This window comes from Carassius auratus, chromosome 37 (genome assembly GCF_003368295.1).
Source record: "Carassius auratus strain Wakin chromosome 37, ASM336829v1, whole genome shotgun sequence".
In the NCBI taxonomy this organism is placed as follows: domain Eukaryota; kingdom Metazoa; phylum Chordata; class Actinopteri; order Cypriniformes; family Cyprinidae; genus Carassius; species Carassius auratus.
In genome coordinates, this window is record NC_039279.1 from 12508435 (window position 1) to 12530701 (window position 22267).

At 38.2% G+C, this 22267-nt stretch overlaps 2 protein-coding genes across 5 annotated transcripts in view; one reads left to right on the forward strand and one right to left on the reverse strand.

Annotated features, from left to right (window-relative positions):
• Window positions 1-1341: 1341 nt before the first annotated feature.
• Window positions 1342-7751, reverse strand: LOC113056239 (neuronal pentraxin-2-like). The gene is made up of 5 exons (XM_026222850.1): window positions 6978-7751; window positions 5957-6176; window positions 5363-5607; window positions 4361-4540; window positions 1342-4107 (listed from the first exon to the last, which is right to left on the reverse strand). The coding sequence occupies exons 1-5, from the start codon at window positions 7392-7394 to the stop codon at window positions 3880-3882; spliced, it is 1290 nt and encodes a 429-aa protein (XP_026078635.1). The 5' UTR covers window positions 7395-7751; the 3' UTR covers window positions 1342-3879.
• A 3693-nt stretch (window positions 7752-11444) lies between these two features.
• Window positions 11445-22267, forward strand: part of LOC113056240 (transformation/transcription domain-associated protein-like) — a 73544-nt gene continuing 62721 nt past the window's right edge. Inside the window, exons 1-21 of one of the 4 annotated variants that reach the window (XM_026222851.1) lie at window positions 11445-11581; window positions 12296-12476; window positions 12569-12618; window positions 12699-12809; window positions 12903-13007; window positions 13589-13672; window positions 13766-13822; window positions 13914-14039; window positions 14466-14543; window positions 15111-15199; window positions 15329-15425; window positions 15537-15675; window positions 16048-16126; window positions 17755-17989; window positions 18129-18459; window positions 18642-18739; window positions 18958-19152; window positions 19264-19455; window positions 20141-20306; window positions 20595-20851; window positions 20940-21140. In XM_026222851.1, the coding sequence (XP_026078636.1) occupies window positions 12377-12476; window positions 12569-12618; window positions 12699-12809; window positions 12903-13007; window positions 13589-13672; window positions 13766-13822; window positions 13914-14039; window positions 14466-14543; window positions 15111-15199; window positions 15329-15425; window positions 15537-15675; window positions 16048-16126; window positions 17755-17989; window positions 18129-18459; window positions 18642-18739; window positions 18958-19152; window positions 19264-19455; window positions 20141-20306; window positions 20595-20851; window positions 20940-21140 (2790 nt within the window). In that variant the 5' untranslated portion in view covers window positions 11445-11581; window positions 12296-12376. Of the gene's footprint in view, window positions 11582-11893; window positions 12033-12295; window positions 12477-12568; window positions 12619-12698; window positions 12810-12902; window positions 13008-13588; window positions 13673-13765; window positions 13823-13913; window positions 14040-14465; window positions 14544-15110; window positions 15200-15328; window positions 15426-15536; window positions 15676-16047; window positions 16127-17754; window positions 17990-18128; window positions 18460-18641; window positions 18740-18957; window positions 19153-19263; window positions 19456-20140; window positions 20307-20594; window positions 20852-20939; window positions 21141-22267 lie in introns of those variants that run through there. The other 3 variants (XM_026222854.1, XM_026222852.1, XM_026222853.1) reach the window with 3 other exon arrangements.

Here is a 22267-nt window from a genome sequence, read left to right on the forward strand (position 1 = left end):
TTGATGGGAAATCTGATTGCTTTACACATACACACACACACACACATACACACACACTAGGATTCTTTGACGAATAGAAGGATTGAAAACATGTAACATTATAAATGTTTTTTAATATCACTTTTGATAAGTTTAATGCATCCATCTAAATAAAACTATGCAATTCCTTAAAAAAAAACTCATACCCCAAACATTTGAACTGTGCTGTAAATATTTGTATTGTTTATCATTTATTATTGTGTTAGACTCATTTTTAAACAGCTACTCCTTTGAGATCTTATCATTATATTCATGAAAACACAGTAACTGTATAAATTCGATAAACAATTTTCATCTTGCTAATATTAATAAATCTTATAGTGACAAGTACAGTACAAACGTTTTGGTAACACATACGTTTAGGGACTAATTCTGGCTAATAACTATTTGCTTGCTGTTTATTAGTACTCATAAAGCACATTTACATTTTTTATTCTACATGACCATACTGTATGTTAGATCCATTAATTCTACTCCATACCTAAATTTAACAACTACTTTACTAACTATTAATAAGCATTATCTCTAAGCTTTATTAATAAGCATAATCTTCCTTATTCAGATTAACTCTTAATTATTTCCGGAATTCACACAACATTCAGTAATTCAATCCAATATCTACTCGACTTTAAAGCTCATGTTGGTGTGGGACTGAAATGCATTTGGCAGAGCATGAGTAAACACAATTCTTTAAAGTGTTAATCATCTCAAGGATGTGAGCTGTGAGGAAGCTGGAGATTTTCACCCCCTGCAGGTGAAGGTTCACAGAGATGCAGCTGTTTTCTTTCTAGAACCCAAAGACCTTCCCAGCTTTCCAAACTCAATACAGTATGTACCAGCACCTATGAGCTTTTTATCTCCATTTCCACCTCTCTAAAGGTTATTTCCTTTTCTTTTTTTAAATAGTTTGTCCCTATGTGACACAAGCTTTGGCTTGGGACTGATCTCATCCCCTTAAGACAGGCTAATGCCCTCAGAGCCACCTGTCTGGCAGAACAGTGTGATTGTATGCCCTCCTTCTATTTTTGATCTCAACCACAGGTTAAATTCAGAAAACAGTTCTACCTTATTAAAGTACTTTTGAACGTAGAACAGCTGGACTAAAAATATCACTACTGCCACAAACAAGCAAGGTCAATGCACAATGTCTGCTGTAAAGAAAACTGCTTGCTATTATAATATATTATTTAATTTATTGGTGCTGAGAAAACAAACTAAACCACAAAGGATAATACAACAGTAGAAAAAAAAACGAAACGGAGCAATAAAATGAATTCTAAGCAAACTTTATTTTTCATTGGCAATCACAGGTTATGAAATCGCAGTTTCAAGCAAACCCTGAATAATTGGCACGGTAAACAAAAAAGGCTTTAAAACAATATATGGGTATCCTGACATTCCAATAAAACAAAACAACACAAATGAAATATCTAAAAAAAAATGGCATCTTTAAAAACAGGGTATAAAAATATGATAACATATTTCAAGAAACAGACCTTGCAGCATAACTCACAGTTCACTTGTCTTCAAATATCTGACAGTGTTAAAGCATTTATAATCTTCAATGGGTAATTCAGTCCATGTAAACAGATATGTGCTTTAGACTTGAAAAAAGAGTTGATTCTCAACATTTGTAATTAAATATCTATTTATAAGAATCTATGACAGATTTTAAGAAGAAATATTTATGCACATTATTAGCTCTGGTGGTCTGCGATAAAACTTCACAGGCTAACGGCACCACTATAAATTTAATCTCAAATGTGATTTCCCTCACCAAAGTCTAAATTTAAGACTTAAGTACAACACAAGATCCAAAAGTGTTCCTCCTGTATAATGTATGGCCTTGTTTTTAAATCAAAAACAGATTTGTAATGAAACATAAGCATGTTAACTTAGGCTCTCTTAAACCACAGGGCAACAATGCACATTCAAAAGTGGACATGGAACATGGAACATTCTATTGATCTAAAAGCTTTTTGCTGCATTCAGGGCTGGCCCCTTCCATTCATATGGGCACCCAAATTATGTTTTTTTTTTTTTTAAAGGGTGCACTATATATCGACATATAATTGATATCACATTATGGCTTAATGCCATAGTCATATCACAAAGGCTGTGATTTAATTAAATTAAAAAACTATGCGCTGCATTTTTCAGACCAAAACGGGTAATGTGTCTGAGTGCAAAGCTTCACTCTGAAACATACAGCGCATTTATTTTTGCTGGCAAACCATAATAATAAAAGCAGTTTAATATTTGAGTTAAAGCAGAAATGCACCAATTAGCTGTAAATCAGAACCAGACGGTTTTTTGTTTTATTTCAGAGTCTGTAAACGGAGTTAACAGAGCCCAAAGATGCAAAAAGGAGAAAATACATTAGCTGGCAGAGCAAGCTCACTGTTCACAATGCGTGAAGTACAAATGTATCTCTGAGGGGAACTGACTATCTTAAGAAACTGTTTAGATGGCTTTTTCCTTTCATCTTGCCTCTCAATAATGCATTTAGTGTTTACAGTGGTAATCAAGGAAACAATGCAACACTGCTGTTCCTTAAGCTCCACCTGCTGGCAGAGAGTGAATTTGTTTTTTTATTCAGTACATCTGCTTTACGGTATGTTTTAACCTGATTTCACAAAACTAAAGTCAGATCATTATGTTTTTGCTGCAGGTTTTGAAATGATACAGTCTAATTTAGATCAAAATATAGGCTAATGAAGCAACTAACCATATTCTTCCTATACTCTGATTTCTCTTTTTTGTTTTTTTGCTTAAATTGAATACATTAAAAATCAATACTGGATTCTGCAAAAGTTTAAGAATGTCTGAAATGAAGAAAGCAAGATTTAAATGTTAGTATTGTAGCTGCCTTTGGACGATACATTTCTCTAATTTTTTCTCTAATTTAAATAGCAAGCCGAGTTAATGGCAGTTTATTTTTCTGTGCAAAGTCTTATTTCATATGTAATTTGTTTTATGTCATGAAGCTTTCTGTGTGAAGGATCGGGGGTGGAACTGCCGGTGATGCAAAAGGGGCACCAGCTAAAATCTTCCCTAGGGCACCTAATTGGTCAGGGCCAGGCCTGGCTGCATTCATGCTATGCTGTAATAAATATTATTAGATGACAACCCAGGATGTCCTACTTAGAGCTGTTCATGTCCTCAGAATTGGAACTATGAGTTTTAAAAAAAAAACGCTCAACAACAAAATTAATCTGTGTAATTTGAGTAAACAATAAAAGCCTCAATACAAGAGATAATGAAAATGTCTTATTAATAATCTTATAGTTTATTCAGTGGGGCATTAGAAAGTTATTCTGTGCAAACTCTGTGCTAGCTACATAAAAATGTATTGTATTTATTTGTTTTGTTTTTTGCAGATTAGTCTTGCATTATTAAGAAATTAACAGTGGTCACATACATAGGAATTATTAAACAGGGATATTATGAAATAACCGCTTAACTACATTTTACTTCTGAAGCTGTTGTCAGTGTTTCCACATGACAAGTTTGAAATAATGAATAAGTTTAAAATAATGAATAATTCCAACATGGTTTGAAAGCAGTATAATGGACTGTACATAAATGATAATCATTCAGTGATGTGGTATTTATCAGAGTACCATGGTAGTACCGTATGTTTTGTAATGGCAATTTCCTTTCCTTTAACTGAATATATTAACTGAAATGTTCCATTTCTCTGCATTTTGAACTATCCAGGAACATTTAAATATATAGTTCAAGTGGAATTTTCTGAGCTATTTGCTACTTTTTAAGTGATGAATACTTTTTAAGGATGAAAAGGATTTAATATTGCTCACAAATACAATATTTGACATATTAATTGTCAAACAGCCGATCTTCGCATAGCTCCAGTGGCCACTTTGATGCTCCCCCAAACACCTCGATGTTGGTGTCCGTCCATGCCACCACATTCCCAGGCATGTAGAACGAGCAGTTTGACATGGCAATGATATCCGTGGAGCGCAGGATCCGATCCCAGACATTAAAGTGGCTCAGTTCCCCCACAAAGGCCTGGGTGGCATCAAAGCGTCCCCCTACTACATCCTGTTGAGGCCATAAACGACAGGCCTCGTTAAGACAACAAAATTAACCCCTTTTATTCACTCTTAGATGATGTGCATGCTAACTCTATGACTATTTACTGCCTGAAGTCGAGTTTCATTTAAAGTGTAAAGTTTGTGAGTCAGTAACACTATTATGCAGGGGTGGCATAGTATTACAGATACAGTGTGACTGTGCACTGTGAGGTCTGGGAATTCAGCAAAAGCTGCTGCATCAGCTCTGTTTATGTTCTCACCTGCTCTTGGCCGAGGATAAGGACTCCTCCAGACTTGATAGGGTGCCAGGGTGCCAGATTTTCTCCTGAGCCCAATCTTTGGCCATCCTGATAGGCTTCCCAAAGCCCATCCCTAGTAGTCCAAGTGATGCAGACATGGTGCCACCTCCCATCACTTAGTGATAGAGGAAGCTGTGCCACCTATGTGACAACAGGAGGTATTAAAATAGTTTAGAAATATTATTTTCTTTGATGCACAAAGTCAGATCTGAAGTTTCTTTTTTTCCATACAAGGAATTTTCCCGGCAAGATTTAAAACAACAAGAAACCATATGGAGTTCTTGTGGAGTTATAAAGTGAAGGTATAGTTCATATATCATAATGCTCAATGCTCATAGTGCTCAGATATTTGGGGAGAACTATAACTTCATGTGACATATCCATCATTTACTCACCCATATGTCATTCTAAACTTGTTTAACTGTTTTAGATACCATTGACTTCTATTGTATGGGAAAAAAATCTAAGAAAGTCAGACAGGGTTGGAATGACATGAGCGTGAGTAAATGTATGACAGAATTTTTGGGTGAACTATGCTTTCAAGTCATTGTACACTTATAATTATCATGTACGCTCTCAGTTTGCAGTTGTGTTTTTTTTATTTTATTTCCATGTTACATTTCCAGGTCACTTGAACTCTGTGTTGGCGTCAATCGTCACGCAATGCATCTAGACAGTATTAACAACTCTGACTCTGACTTCTTTTGAAGCTTGTCAGTATAAATCACCATCTTTTTTTACTATTTACTATTCAGCTATTTGTTGTTAAATGTTATGAAAGACATTTCTATTGCTTATTAACATACTCGTAAGTTATCTTATACATTCATTATTTATCATCTGTCAATGTAGAAGGTATAAGTTAAATGATGAATAATAATCTGCAGTGTAATAAACGTAATAATAATCAGTGTCCTCATAACATTCAATGGCAAATTAGCATTTCTTACATTGGTTCTTTACCTTGTCATTAATGAGCAGTTCTATAGGGTTATGTCCCCATTCGATCAGTACGATCTCATTTGCCTGTCCAGGCACTCCATAGGAAAACGGGGTTCCAATGCCAGGGCTCAAACCTGACTTGAGCCACATGCAGATAGTGAAGGCGTACATTTCTGGCAGACTTTTCTTTACTTGTCCGAAAAGGTAATTTGTGCGAAGAGGAAGAGAGATCTTGAAATTCTCTGGTGATTTAAATCCACCTCCTCCTAAAGTCAAAAAGTGTGATTTATTATTGCGCCGTCATCTCTTGAATGATGCAGAAATAGGCTGAAGGACCACAAAACCACCTAATTACTCCTTCAGCACTGGAGGGTAATGAAGTCCCTAACTCTTTTAAATTAAACATTAAGGAAAGTAATGTGGACATCTATGATCAAGAGTCGATTTTAGTGTAGAGGAAATCAAGAAGTGAACTGTAACACTATGGGAATATTTTATAACATTTTGAGGTACATAATGCTGAACAGTTAGAAAAATTAACAAATAAACACTCCCTATAGTGTCATGTACTTGGGAAAGGAGAATAGAGAACATAATAGTTTTTTTTATGCAGACCTTTCTCCAGTTCAGAGATCCTGTTCATGAGAGAGTTGAGGGTACTGTCAGTGCGATGGCGATGAGAGACTGTCTCATTGTATAGCTGGGACTTCTCTTCCTCGAGCTCACTGACCTTCACCAGCAGTTGATTTTCCAAGTCCTCCAGTCTACGCTGCAGTAGATTTCTCAGCTCATTAGGAAAGGATGCACCGGAGATATTGGCTCGCATTTGCTGTTGCTTTGGAAAGTTCAATAAATGAAAAGGTTACTCTTCAAAGCTTCCTAATATACAGCTGACAGAATTGTAAAAATTATTTTCTTTGCCTTATAGGACCTATTCCGTTCTGAACACTAAAAATAAGTCAAATTTATTTACATATACATATAGGCTATAATGCACAAATCCAGTTCGGTATTTTTTTCATGTTTCTTTTACATTTTATAATGAATTTTTTAAACACCCACAATAATGTCTTGAAGATGCACCATGCAGGATGAATAAAAATAAATAATAAAAACATGTACAGAAATATCTCCTAAGGACAAAAACTATTTGCTAGGTCTCATGGTTAAATGTTTTTAATGACATAGGTAAGTAAATACAAATATTTTCAAGACATGCTATTGCTGATATTTAATTGTAAATGAGTACATACACTGTAAAATAAATAAATAAGTAAATGCAGGTTTAATACGGTAATAATAATACAAATACAAATAATAAGCTATTCGAGTTACCCTTCGCTCCATCATTTCACACATTCAGATTAACACTTGACCTTTCAGTGGCACTGACATAATCCAGACATTTTGCCGCTGGGGCATTTTAAGTAACTTTGGTGTTTGTGGTTATGGGATAGAGACGTACTAACTAATGAGATCAATCCTGGAAATCCTCAACGCCTCCACATAATTACCAAAATAGTCGTGGCAGAGAAACTTCCAGCACAAATGTGATTTTAGTCATTTAATCTGCTAATTTATTAATGTTGAATATGACAACGCGTCAAACTTACATAGCTAAAACAAATCCTCTTACCTCTAGATTTTCCAGTCGATCTTTCAGACTCTGCGTGGTTTTTCCAAGAACGTCTATGGTGTCATTCGGATCTTTAGGCACATCATCCATTGTGTCCTTATTCATTTTCCTAAACGTTTCGGAGTCAGACTCACAGCGCGACAGTTTCGACGTCAGCTCTTTAATCGTTTCTAACTGATTGACAATCGTCTCCTTCTGTTGTAGGATGGTCTCGCGGAGTTGCATGACGGTGTTCCTCAGTTCCTCCTCACGGACCGATGCGCTTTGAACAGGCAGAGACTGCACGGGGCAATATGTATCCTTGTCAATTGGGACTGCAGTACATAGAAAGCGCTCACCTTTTTCATTTTGTCCATAGACAACTTTTACACCCGTCAGTGCATAGATGCACATTAGTCCTGCGAGGAGATGAAACATTTTGTAGCGATGTAAAAGGCGCGCGGGGAGGTTAAATCAAATGAACGGCAAAGTAAACTGTGTTCAGTCACAAAAATGACCTTAAACTACACATACCAGTTTATAAATTTCCATTGGTGGATATTAGTAATGAGCTCCTGCCCTTTGAACACCTGACGCCGCGCTTCTCGCTCTAGTGCTGCTCCACAAGAAGAGCGACAATCAACAAATGAACTTCAGTGACTATATGAATCTGATTGGCTGTAGTATTAACGTCACTGCCCCTTTTAGAGTAGCAATACAGTAAAGTTCCTAAAAAGAAAGACCAAGCAGCCCAAATCCAGCACGGTTGCGAGACAGTTTTTTTTTAAAACAGTGCTTTGGGTTATAACTAATCTGTGAGATTATGGATTTTTATTTTTAGTGGGTGGAGTGCTCTGGCCATAGAGTGCATAGGCATTTTTTTTCAGTCGATGTATAAATATATAATGTGCTCATATTAGCCTACTTGGCTATAAATTAGTTAAATTTTAAGCCTTATTTTTAAACAGAAAAAAAAACCTTGTTAGCTCATGACAGCGTCCGAAACCTGCAGCAGCTGCATATTGTTTACAACATTATTACCATAACATAACAATAGCAACAACAACATAACATAACATGATATTTCTAGTTTACTTAAACATTTAAATGAAAAGCTTGTGTGGATATTATATAAAAATTATATTGCAAATTACAATAAAAAACTCAGGTGATACTGGTTCTGTGATATAAAAACACACAAATGAAATTTTACTTCCTTACCTTAAAATTTCTTTTTTTTTTTTTTGACTGTTTTTTTTTTTTTTCTACAGATACAGCTTCTATAGGTTGATGGTGGAGGTCATGTATAATTGCATCCCTGCTTTAAACAATTTTAATCTGAACACTCTCTGGTGTACTCTATAGTTTAGGTCTGTTCTGTAACTATGTATGTGGACAAGATGAAGTTAAATGAGATTTAGATTAGTCTTTAGGTCACTGCCATAGGTCACATGTCATATGCAGTAAAACGTAAATAAAAAAATGCCAGTGCTGCATTTTAGGCTTAGTAAGCTTATTCACACTGCTGTGAGCAGTTGACAATATGTGCGATATGTGCAATATAGTTTTAGCCAGGTTAATCAATGCTCATGTCAATTTTAATCTATTTAAAATGTTCTATAGTTTCAAATTTTTAAAAACAAAAAGTTTTAATCATAAATAATAGTAACGGAACTATACTTTGAATAGAAAATATAATATATCAATGCTGATTTACGTAACTCAACGTGGTGTGTCTTTGGACCAGGGAAGAGATTTAACAGGATCATGAACAGATTGTAGCTATTCACCAGAGCCACTGCAGAGAAAACCGATGCCGGGAGCAGCTCAAGTGTATTGCGGAGCCTGGCAGAGCTTTGACAAGAACACACTGTCAAAGGGACAACGCACAATGTGTCCCTTTAAATTGATCCAAATGTTAATTTTGTTCGATTTGGACAACAAGATTTTAAGTTTGTCAGATTTGGGTTTTGTTAACCATAAAACAATCCTGATGGATTCTTTACAATACTGCAGAAAAATGCTGCTGATGATCTTCATGTCAAAACACTGTGCACATCCCCTATGCATAGGAAATAAACTGTATCCTACTTTGGGCTTTAGTGCAACTGATTTCAATTGATTTCAGTTCATAGGGAACAACTTTTCTGACATGATGCATTAAAAGTGTGGAGTGGATTGCAATACGTGTTTAATGCAGTGCTTTATGTCACTGCCCGTGAGCTGCAAGAAATACAGTACACCCAATCCAGTTACCAGAATCTGTTTCATAGATTATTCAATGAAAAAACTCACAGAATGCATCGGTGCAGATACTAAATCAATCAGTGACTCACTTACTGCAAGTTACATTATCACCATTTCTTTAATATATCCATTAGGGTGCTCTCCCTCACTGTGTCACAAAGAATACAATAATATATTTTGTATGTATTTGTATATAACAATAAACTAAACTGGACTTATCAAGTAAGGGACACATCCAAAATGTGCAGTGCTAAGGGGTTTTACCTTAGGACTGCTCAGATGATTTACTCAAATGTAGCCTGATGAAGTATAATCAGGAGCAACACATTAGTCCTTGCCCGTGAATAGAGCGCTTATGACTATAAACATCTCATACACGCATGTTTATGAGAGATGCAAAAGCCAGTGAATAAACAAGGCCTTTCACAAAACATCTAAATGAGCTGATGCACTCTACAGAGAAAATGTTATCCAGATATTATACTATGAGCCTGATACCGTACACTCATTAAACTGAAAAGATGAGAGCTCTGTTTACAGCAGAAACACATTTGTGCTGTGAACCTGTGACCCTCTCTACAACAGAATAAGTGAACATCTCTGTGCTCTCACAGCCTCACCCTGAGAATATTCTTAAGATTTCAATGTTTTTTCTTCTAGTTTGAATCTCTTTCTTCATATCAGAAACTTACCATAACTTCTTTTTAAAATGAAAGGCAAGTGAATGCAAGTTAAATCTCTGAGTGAATAATTAATTAATGCAAGTTTAATTTTTTTAATATTTGCTTTGACCTCATCATTTTTTAGAATCTCTAAAAAATGTTAATCAAAAAAGCTGTTTCACTCAGATATATGTCAAAAGAGATCCATCACTGCTTCTGTTTTATCATGATTTTAATATTTAGGCTGGTGTACAAAATAATCAGTCCTGGGTTCCCTTTTTTCTAAACAGTGTGCAAGAATGGGAATGGACCCTATTCACAAACTATGTTTACACCGTTTGTTATATTTTGATTATTAAAAATCCAATGTCATTTTATAACACTATATTTTTATTACTCTGACATTAAAGGACAGAATACTGGTTAATGCTGGTGTGTGAGTGTTTCTCACACAACGGCTGAGGGAGTGACAACAAATTTGACATATTTATTTTTTCTGAACAACCCTGAGAACTTCAGAAATGTAAAAAGGGGTAATTTGCATTACTTTATTGCATTAAATTCCAACTTTTTTTCCAGTTCATTTAAATCATGTTAATCAGTTCACATGTTCAGTGGGAGACAGGATTCTGTTCCTCCTTTTATGCTCCCAGCTCAGCATAGGGCCTACTGAAATGATAATGTAACCTTTCACCATCTGCACTGTTGAAGCTCTACCAGGATTACATCTGATACCACTGCTGGGATTGGACTTAATTAGTATAAATGGAAATAGACAGCTATTTCAAGATCACACAAAACTTTAAATAATAATAATAAAGTTTACATTCATTATATCAAATCATAAGTCTCAACATGCTGTAAACTACTTTAACTGTCACATAATTTATTTATTTATTTATTTATTTATTTGCATGAGAAAATATTGAACCAAGTGACATTTATCAAAATGAAGTATGATAACACACTTTTTATGCAAGATTTGTTTGATATTTTGTTGTCTTTTCCACAAAATTATTATGTTTTTTTTATGTTGTCCTTTTGAGATAATAAATTCAGAGGAGAATCTAGCTTTTCTGTCAGCTACTTCTAATAAAACTCCCCCAAGTGGTCAAATATGAACTTGCATGTTATTTGTCATATACTGACTTTACTCAGCATCCTCATTATCACAATCATTATATTTTATTGGATCCAGTAAATGGTTCCCATCTATGCATCTGATCTATGAAGCATTTTAGTGTCGTTTACATAATTTTTAAACCTGGTCCAACACAAACGTTGGATTTTTTTTTTTTTTTAATAAACAATCAAATGTACTATTTATAAATCGCGTTTTGCGATTATTAAAATACTATGTTGTATACTGGGGTGCAAAAAAGTTACATCAAACGCGTTATATACCAGTTTTAATGAAAACTGGAAAGACCATCGCTTTCGATGGTCTTCGCACGCCTGCGCTCTCTCAGTATCCGTCCGCGTGGAACTATATTTCTGTGTAAATTTGAAAATCACTGCTTAGGACACAGCACGGGCGCCCAGTTCCAGTGGTGAAAGAATAGTTTTATAAACATAAAATCAGCATGTTAAGGTTTACAATGTATAACTTTTTACACAATTTGCAAACAAAACAACGGCGGACTGTTTTCATCCCTTTCACTAAATTTCATTCGGGATAGCGGAAGTTCATTTACAACTTCATCCGGTCCCCTTGTGGTAAGTTGGTGCTGATTTTTTTGCGAGTTGTTTTGTACTTTATATGTATAATGAGTGCAAAAGTTACTCATTAGCTTTTGCGTGAAAGACAACAGCCTTTGCTATTTGCACCAACTGAGGTAATAAATGCATTGCCTGAGTTCTGCATGTGAATAATGGCATAGTGTGGGATAGCAGCCGGCTAGTCAGTTAGCGACAGTAGGCTCTTGTCGCTGGCTCTTTCTTCGGTGAATGGCCCGGTATGCTGCCAGCTTACTCTGTACTATTATAAACACGTGTAAATGCTTTTTTTTCGAGAAACGCGGAGTTTCTGTGTTAATGGCAACGTTGTGATAGAGGGGGTTCATTTAGGTTTAAGTCGTGTTATGTCAGAGAGCGTGACTGCAGGAGGCGTGTTGTTGCAGTTTGGCGCGCCCACCGAGCGTATAAACTTGGCTGCATAAAACAATTTGTAAGTAATTGAGCTGGATGCATTGGCATTTGGTGTAAATGCAATGGCAAGTTTAATTGCAAAATCATTTGCACTTTATGCAAAATCATTACATTCTCACATGTAAAATCATGTAAATACCATGTTACATGAATATGGTTATAATTCAGTACCACTGCATCTGTCAAAATACTATGGTAGTACCATCTGATGCAATACTGTACGTGTTTGTGCATGGCGGAAAACTAGTATTGACGTTTCCTTTTATGTTTACTCTCTTACAGATGTCATGAACTTCTATTGAGACGAGCGCAGACACTAGTCTGCCCTTATTCAGTGGAATCCTGTCTGTCCCGGCAGCCACCATGGCTTTAGTGCCCACCCCGAGCCCGACTGTGGTGGATCAGACCACCCTTATGAAGAAATACCTGCAGTTTGTGGCGGCACTCACTGACAACAACACACGTGAGTGTATTCCATTCAACTAAAAAGTTGCACTGTTAGTTGAAAGCGTTGTCTCTTCTTACTGGTGGGCTTCTCTTTCTTTTAAACATCAGAGGATGAGACCAAACTGAAAATGATGCAGGAAGTCAGTGAGAATTTTGAGGTAAGCCCTTCAATTTTGCTTCTAAAAAGCTTGAAGTGAAAGACACTTCCTCAATAATTCATGTCAATCCTATTCCACAGAATGTCACATCCTCGCCACAGTATTCTACTTTCTTGGAGCACATCATCCCTCGTTTTCTAACGTTTCTTCAGGATGGAGAAGTGCAGTTCCTTCAAGAGAAACCAACGCAGGTGTGCTCTTTAGGAAAAATTATTTTTTTATAATATTAAGCCCTCATTCCTGACATGTAAGTAAACATGAGATGTCTATGACTCCTGTTTTAGCAATTAAGGAAACTTGTCCTGGAGATCATCCACCGAATCCCAACTAATGAACATCTGCGGACTCATGCCAAGAACATCCTTTCTGTCATGTTCCGCTTCCTTGAGGTCAGCTTTCTTTACCTGCATGGCAAGCATATTCTAATTTAAAGAGCCAATAAAATAGCTGTAGAATTCTCATTTTATAGAGCATTGTGGGACAAATATTTGTATATGTAACTACATGCAAGAGTGACAGCAGAAACACAATGATGAGAGAGTGATGTGCTCAAGTCCAGAGAATGGTAGGGTGTGTGAGATTGTGTGTGTGTGTTTGTGAGTGTGAGAACTGTAAAGTACCAATAAGCCTGGGCGCTGAAACTAACAATGATAAGATCTAAGTGTCCAAATGCTGACCTGTGTGAATTCTTGCTAGATCATTGTGTCTTAAAGATAAAACAAACAAACAAACAAACAACATAAAAAACAGTAATAACATAGTAATATCATAGTTAAATAAGGGGAATAAATTGCATGGAAATTGAAAACAGTTCTTTTACTTCTCCTACAAAGGAATCAACAGGTATATTAAATAATTTACTTTCCATATTTAATGCATCATCTTGTGCATGTGTGTGTGTGATTGTGTGTATGTTTTGTATTTAAATAATGGCTCTGACTGGTTCTTGCCTCTGTGCTTCACCGTTTAGACTGAAAGTGAGGAGAACGTGCTCATTTGTTTACGGATCATCATCGAACTGCATAAACAGTTTCGTCCGCCGATCTCTCAAGAGGTAAGGTTTAACCTTCTGGCACTCTGTGATGTCGCCTAGCATTCGCGTTTCAATAAATGTTTTTAAATGACATCTTCCTTTCAACTCTTACAGATCCATCATTTCTTGGACTTTGTGAAGCAAATTTACAAAGAACTGCCAAAAGTGGTGGTAAGGGGTTTTAACAAAAAAAAAAAATGGGTTTAAAGTATATGTCTGTGTTAAAGTATGTGTTTTCTGAACCTGTGTCTCTGTCTGTCAGGCGAGGTACTTTGAGAACCCTCAGGTTATAGCAGAAAACACAGTGCCTTCTCCAGACATGGTAGGCATGATCACCTCAGTATTGGTGAAGACCGCACCAGAGCGTGAGGACAGCGAGACCCGGACGGTCAGTACAGACTCCAGCAAAATCCTCACTGGCTGAATCAATAGTGTTGATAAATATGATCAGCGGGGACACAATGATGAGAGCGATGCGCTTTAGTCCAGAGAATGGTACTGTGTGTATGATTGTGTGTGTGTGTGTGTGTGTGAGTGAACTGTAAAGTACCTTTAAGCCTGGACGCTGAAAGTAAAACTGATAAGATCTGAGTGTCCAAATGCTGATCTGTGTGTCTTCATAAACAAAATCAGAGTTATCGAATGCACATAACATTTACTAGATGTAGACACTAGAGGGCCCCCAATTCCTGCTTATGCTCATTCTTGCTTAAAAGGTGCTTATAGCAAATCAATATGGGTGCCAAGAAAAAGTTTTATGGTGACAAGTTTTATCTGGTTCAGTGGTCTCATCCATCTCCTCTTTATCCTCCAGCATACCATAATCCCCCGGGGATCGCTGTCACTCAAAGTGTTGGCAGAGCTGCCCATCATCGTCGTCCTCATGTATCAGGTGAGAGCCCATGAAAACACTCATTCAGTATTGACATTATGCCAGCCATCCTCTTTTTTTTAAAGGACACATCCCTCATTTAGACATTTGGCTCGTTTATAAAAGGTGCTGTCAATCAACTGAAACCCATACTTTATAGCTTAATCAACTCTTCTAGAAATGATTGTTGTGAGTAGATGTTTTTGCCTTTGTCATTATGAGTTTTAATTGTAAAGACAATCAGTTTTGAGTCATAAAATGACAGTACACAGCTGCTAGGAAGCTACGATCAAACAAAACATAGCTGTTGTTTCACCTTCTCTGCATGTTACCGTTATACATTTGACAATCAGGTGTACTTCTTTTTTCTGCTTAAAATGTAGCAGCCACAAATATCGCAGAAACTGCTTTCAGAAATATGTTTTTAAAATTCTTGTATTCACTGGTGGAATTTGCCATTGAGTCAGACTCTCAAATTTGGTTTTGAATGCATGAATCTTATAAATGGTGTAAAATTTGATGCAACAGTGTTTCAAGTGGGAGTCTACTCGATGCACTAATTGCTCTCCTGTATGGCATTTTTCCTAGCTCTACAAACTGAACATTCACAACGTGGTGTCGGATTTTGTGCCTCTTATCATGAACACCATCATGCTGCAGGTGTCTCCTCAGGCTCGGTCAGTGACTTGTCTCTTCTCGTCGAGCGGGTGGTGTTACATCACCGCTAATGCTTAGAAATGGATTTCATAGATGCAATTTAACACACAGTGACGTTTAAAGTTTTTCCTGGTTTTTGTTCCTCACAGGCAACACAAACTGTTCAACAAGGAGCTGTATGCAGATTTTATCGCGGCACAGATCAAGACCTTGTCCTTCCTCGCTTACATTATCCGGATCTACCAGGTAGAGTGGCATCACAAAACATAGCTCAACCACCGGTTTATTAAACTGATCGAAACTTGTTTAAATACTCCTGCAGTGACTAATGTGGCAGTGTGAATCGTTGTTTGTCAGGACTTGGTTGGGAAGTACTCCCAGCAGATGGTGAAGGGGATGTTGCAGCTGCTGTCTTACTGCCCCCCTGAGACTGCCCACCTGCGGAAAGAGCTCCTGATCGCTGCCAAGCACATCCTCACCACAGATCTACGCAGCCGTGAGTCGTCCACTGCTAAACGCTTTGCAGATTGTTGCCAGATATTCCCAAATAAGATATGCAAAGCGTTCGCTATTGTAAGGGCGCTCACATCTGGTGTTAAACACCGCTGAGCTTCACGGGGTCCCGCTTTGATGTGCAACTACTGCATTCTCTTTGAGCTTCACCTCTCGATCAATAGGATTTCAGAGAGGGATCTGATACACTCTTCTCAATCATTAATCCTGTAGAGAAGGTTAAATGAATCGATGAGAAACTCTGAGTGTTGAGCTCTGGCATTGATGTATCTCACAGTTCATGGGCCCCGGAGCTGTTCCGCTGGGCTTCAGAGCCTTCGATGATGGCATGTGATAAAGTCTGTTTGTGTTGCAGAATTCATTCCATGCATGGACAAGCTTTTCGATGAGTCAATACTCATTGGCTCAGGATACACTGCGAGAGAGACACTGAGGTAAGAACACAGATTAACCCTCTCTAAACCAATATTATGTTTCGAGTATAAGGAGTCTGTGCAATTTGCAGGGCACACATTTAACACATAAAGCCTAGTAAGCTGCCTACCTAGGCAGCATTGCAAGGCATTGTAGAGCCGCTCATGAGGGTAAGTGTCTTTTTAAAAAGCAGGCAGCACAGTTATGACTTATTTTGGCCAAATTCTAAGGTAAGATACATGCTGTGTTCTGCAGAGAAGGCAATCCCAAAATGCATTACAACAAGCAAATTATAATACGTTGGCAAATTAAATGCTTTTAAAAAACTTTTTTTAATAACATTTAAACCACTTACAACATAAAACCAAATATATGAAGCTTGGCACTTTTAGTAGAAGAATACATGCATTGAGAAGAGAGAGGGAATAATAAATGATAAGGGTTACAAGGCAGTCACTTATAAGGTCTTATTTCTGTAGGGCTGCTCTCTTAGAAGGCAGCTGACTATGTCGACAGCAAGGTAGCTGACTAAGTTTTGGAGTGGAGCCACAATAATAGTGTTCATTTTATTGTCATTTTTTCAGTGTGGCTAGAGGCCACAATCTTTTTCCTTCCAAGTTTCTTTGGAGAAAAAAGAAAAGTTAGATTTCATCAAGTGCACCATATCAGAATTGATTGTTAATGGTGCGTGACTGAGCTGAGGTACCCCACTGGGCAGAAGAGATCCAGGTGCCCATCTTCATGTTCCAGGCTGTCCTGGCATTGCCCACTGTCAGTCTCCCTGCCCCAGAGGTCTTATACCTGCCAACACCACCCCTTTTTCATCCCAGCTTCCATCTGCCTTCCGAAGGCAAATATGGCAGGAGTCAAAATCTGTCAGAGCCATTAGTGTTGTTTATTCTGAAACTTTGCCTGAAATCCCCCTGGTATCGACCCAATATATTATTATTAGCCAGGGTTGAGAGCTATTTGTTCTTGGAGGGTTGGTTTTGATCAGTTTCAGGCTGGGGGTTTCACACCACAAGAGTAGGGATGTCTGTAACAAGTCAATAGCACTAGCAAATTAAAATTAAATGATGTTACACTTTTGTTCAAAAGTTTGGGGTCAGTAAGATTTTTGAAACTAATACTTTTCTTCAGCAAGAATGCATTACATTGATCAAAAGTGTCAGTAAAGACATTTATATTGTTACAGAAGGTTTCTGTTTCAGATAAATGTTCTTTTGAACTTTGTTCATAACAGTGAACCGTGAAAACACAAAAAAATCATTTGAATGCTAATGTACGTCTGTGCATAAGCAAATGCAGTTAAACATAGCCCTCTTGGTGAAGGGTTAAACAGAAAGGTCAATAATGGACATAACTATGGAATCGGAATCTCTGAGAATCGTGAAATTTTACTGAAATTGCTATCAACTGTTAAAGTTTTAGTTTTGTCACAACCCTAAATGGGCAACTTTTTAAGCAATGTTGCTTGGGTACAACAAATTTCAATCCATATACTTTAGATCACGGTCATGTGTCTCACCTGGTTGCCCACTGACGGCAGCATTGCTCAAAAAAGTTGCCCTGTGTATCATCACCTCAACAGAACTCCTCTAGAAAGCTTACATTCTGTTGTCTAACAGTGAGTCTCTTGTTGTCTCAGGCCTTTGGCATACAGCACACTAGCAGATCTGGTGCACCATGTTAGACAGAACCTCCCGTTGACGGACCTCTCCCTGGCTGTGCAACTGTTCGCTAAGAATATCGACGACGAGTCCCTTCCCAGCAGTATCCAAACCATGTCCTGTAAGCTTTTGCTAAACCTTGTAGACTGCATCCGATCAAAGAGCGAACAGGAGAACGGAAACGGCAGAGACATTCTCATGAGAATGCTGGAGGTGAGGTAGATTGGCACATTAGCCGTGTAAACTACTTTGTGATTGCAATAACAATGGGCTACAAGATGCCAGTCACTGACCATATGTAAATGCAGTTGTAAAATATCAGTCTGACATCATATGATTTCTATATTCTCAGGTGTTTGTGTTAAAGTTTCACACCATTGCACGGTACCAGCTGGTATCTATCTTTAAGAAGTGCAAGCCCCAGTCAGAGATGGGTGTGGTGGACCCAGGGGTTTTACCGGGAGTCCCAGCCACCCCTACTGTAACTACACCCGCCTTACCTCCACCTGCACCCCCAACACCCGTCACCCCTGCACCACCACCGGCCACATCTTTTGATCGACCTGGGGACAAGGAGGACAAACAGACCTTCCAAGTGTCCGACTGTCGTAGCCTGGTGAAGACTCTAGTGTGTGGAGTGAAAACTATCACATGGGGCATCACTTCTTGTAAAGCTCCTGGTGGTGAGATGGATGAACTTCTACTTGGCTTTAGATTGGGCCAAATCATTAAATGGTGGTTCCGTTTAACATTGACTTTTTGTCTGTATTGTTGAAGTTTGTGAAGCCTATTAAAGTCATTAAAGGACTATCTCTACTCATTATTCCCATTTGAATATTTTCAACTTGATATTGTTGTATTACAGAGGCACAGTTCATTCCCAACAAGCAACTCCAGCCCAAAGAAACACAGATCTACATCAAGCTGGTAAAATATGCCATGCAGGCCTTGGACATCTACCAGGTACGACCGTCCATTGATTTGTGCAGATTACCACACCAAAATACAAATCCTTACACAGTCACTTCAGCTTTCTAGTAGAATGGCTGAGGTTTGTATAACTGAAAGTGCCATTATGTTGCTACATCTCATTACGTAAAAAAAGTCAGTTTATTCGAGCGCTCGTGATACTGAGAGCTGAAGTTTACAGCTTATCACAGAGCCAACCCCCTTTTGGCTAGGTACAGATAGCCGGGAATGGGCAGACATACATTCGTGTGGCGAACTGTCAGACGGTGCGGATGAAGGAGGAGAAGGAGGTTTTAGAGCACTTCGCCGGAGTCTTCACCATGATGAACCCTCTCACTTTTAAAGAGATCTTCCAGACCACTGTTCCATACATGGTGGAACGCATTTCCAAAAACTACGCCCTACAGGTAATTGTGGAGATATCAAACTGCAGGACTGACTAGATAATGATTTTTTTTTTTTTTTTTTTTGATTTTGATTGATTGTTGACATGACATGGCTGTTCAATCCTTCAACAGATTGTGGCAAATTCCTTCCTGGCCAACCTGACCACCTCCGCCCTGTTTGCAACCATTTTGGTCGAGTATCTGTTGGAGCGTCTGCCTGAGATGGGCTCCAATGTGGAGTTATCAAACCTGTATCTCAAACTCTTCAAACTGGTCTTTGGCTCAGTTTCTCTCTTTGCTGCTGAAAATGAGCAAATGCTCAAGGTGAGTATTGTCTTATGCACGTGCAGGTTTATGAAACAAATTGTGGCCTCTTTTATCTATTAGTTGGCTAATGTGCTTATTTAGAGTATTGAATAGGAAATTTTTGCTCAGCATTTGGACAGCAGGATCGCTCACACCCTCTGAGCTTCTGGGCTAGTAACCGTGCTGCAAAAATTTTAATGCGTTCTGTCAGCTCTTCTGATGAGAAATGACACTTGTGCATCAGATTGACAGGAAAGACCCAAGTGAAGGTCACTGTGAAATAGTGGAAGAGCAAGAGGCTTCTGTATCTCACTTCCCATTGATCCCGTTGCCAACTGAAATTATCTTGTTAAATTTAGTGTCACTGTTTTGTAATGGTCGTTTTTAGCTAATGGTTGCAGCTTTCGAGATTGATAAATACTTAATTAGCACCAAATCAGCATGTTAGAATGATTTCTAAAGGATCATATCACACTGTGAGTGATGGCTTCAAATTCTTCATGTATTTTTCAGCAAATGTAGTCTCGGGTAAGATGAGACTTCTTTCAAAATCATTAAAAAACATTTTTTTTAACCATAACTTTTTTTTTTGGCCAAATTTATTCCAGTCAATCAGCCTGGCTAATGCATCAGAACTTTTGCTCAGTTATTCAGTAAAAGTTTATATTTCTTCTCAAGAATGTATTGAATCTCTCTTTCACAGCCTCATCTTCATAAAATAGTGAACAGTTCCATGGAGCTGGCTCAATCTGCTAAAGAGCCCTATAATTACTTCCTGTTGCTGAGAGCCCTGTTCCGCTCTATAGGAGGGGGCAGCCATGACCTCTTGTACCAGGAGTTTCTGCCTTTACTGCCTAATTTGCTGCAAGGTGAGTGAGATCACTAACCGTAGCAGTTCCTCAGAACAGTGGTTATTAACTGGTGGCTCACAACCCAAAGTGGCTTTAGGGACACTTCTAAAAGGGTCGTGGTGTAGGTAAATGTAAGAACAAAATAGGTAGTTAACCATATAATGCATTGTGGGGGTAGTAAAATAAATGTTTCTCAGTTTTCTCTCATTAACACCAAACCAAAAGCAGTTTTTAAATGGAAAAACTGAGGTGTTTGTCACCATGAAAACACCACTTTGAGTATTGATCCTTTGTGGCATCCCTTAGGTTTGAACATGCTGCAGAGTGGCCTCCATAAGCAGCACATGAAGGATCTGTTTGTGGAGCTGTGTCTCACTGTCCCTGTGCGACTGAGCTCTCTTTTGCCTTACCTGCCCATGCTCATGGACCCACTGGTGTCTGCACTCAACGGCTCCCAGACTCTGGTCAGCCAGGGCCTGCGCACACTGGAGCTCTGTGTGGACAACCTGCAGCCTGACTTCCTCTATGACCACATCCAGCCAGTCCGGGCTGAACTGATGCAGGTACAACCTCTGACCTTTCACTTGACACTTGACTGAAGCCTGATGGATGGTTTAAATGTTGTTGTTTTTTTAATGTGTTTATAAAAAGGCATTGTGGCGAACGCTCCGTAACCCTGCAGAGACCATCTCCCATGTTGCTTACCGGGTACTGGGCAAGTTTGGAGGAAGTAACCGGAAAATGCTGAAGGAGTCGCAGAAGCTGCAGTATGTGGTGACTGAGGTGCAAGGCCCCAGCATCAAGGCAGAGTTCACAGACTGCAAAGCCTCCATTCAGCTTCCCATGGAAAAGGTGATGCTTATATCATTCTCTTACAAGCAGCATCTTACTGTAATATCAGTGCATGATATAATTAGTACCTTGCATGACTTGGAAAACCCATACTGCAGTATGATTAAATATATTCTCTGCAGGGTTCAGAGTGAAGGATGGCACTGTTTATGTGTTTATGTGAACTGAATTTAATGACTTCAATATTAATCTGTACCTCACATTGAACTATGGAACGGCTTCAGAACACTTGAAATATGTCCATGAAAATGTTTTGGTGCTTTATAATGTTTTGTGCCTTTCGTGTAGCTCAACAATAACACAGAATAGTATACACAGGATCGGATTTGGATCGGTCTCATCTGACCGATACCTGGATCGGAGCCGATACCGATCCCGAGTATTGGATCGATGCATCCCTAGTCAAAAATGCTAGGCATGTTAACTTTCACTTAAGCTGGCAAACAATCTCAGCTTCAGAGCGGAAAGTGAGGAACTAACTGATCTCTGCTTCATTACAGTTTGCACACATTTGTTTTGTTGCGAACGTTAGGGTGAGTGTGCGCGCAGCCGGGGCTCTCTCTCGTACGCGCCCTGTCAGGCGCAGCAGTCATTCTATTCTACATCACTCACCGATCAAATAAGGCTTTGACAGCCATCAAAAAAAAAGATCAATGCAGAAAAACCCCTGGATTGGTTATATAACGTTGGACAGAATGTTGATCCGGCCATCGCGTATATTCAGCGCACATAAGGTAAACGTTTTGCAAACGTTTTTAGGGAAATAAAAACAGGTCTACGAATCTATGCACATATTTTGCTTCGAAGTATTTTTTGCATCGACGTCATCGATGACCTCGACGTGTTGTCCCAGCCCTAGTTGTCATATATTTATCTCAAAGTTATTTCAAACATATATTTTTTTTTTTTTACACAAAAAGAGTCTCGCACACACTGAAGAATGTGCTGGCCAAATGTTTCTACATAAAGAAAGTGAAACTAGGGTCAAGTTTTAAAATGTCAGCAGGATAACCAGTTTTACTTAATTTTTACTTTTCATTTATGTTTAAATCATTCCTTTAATAGGAAATTGCTATTCATAATTACTGTTTCTTGAGTTATTGAGACTCAAGCAAGCCAGAAAGTGG

Excerpts from the sequence above, each read along its gene's own strand:
- LOC113056239 (XM_026222850.1), bottom strand. The coding sequence starts at position 7,394 with ATGTTTCATCTCCTCGCAGGACTAATGTGCATCTATGCACTGACGGGT. Across the intron at positions 6,177-6,977 it reads ATCGACTGGAAAATCTAGAG|CAACAGCAAATGCGAGCCAA; the intron begins GTAAGAGGATTT and ends AACTTTCCAAAG. Across the intron at positions 5,608-5,956 it reads GATCTCTGAACTGGAGAAAG|GAGGAGGTGGATTTAAATCA; the intron begins GTCTGCATAAAA and ends TTTTGACTTTAG.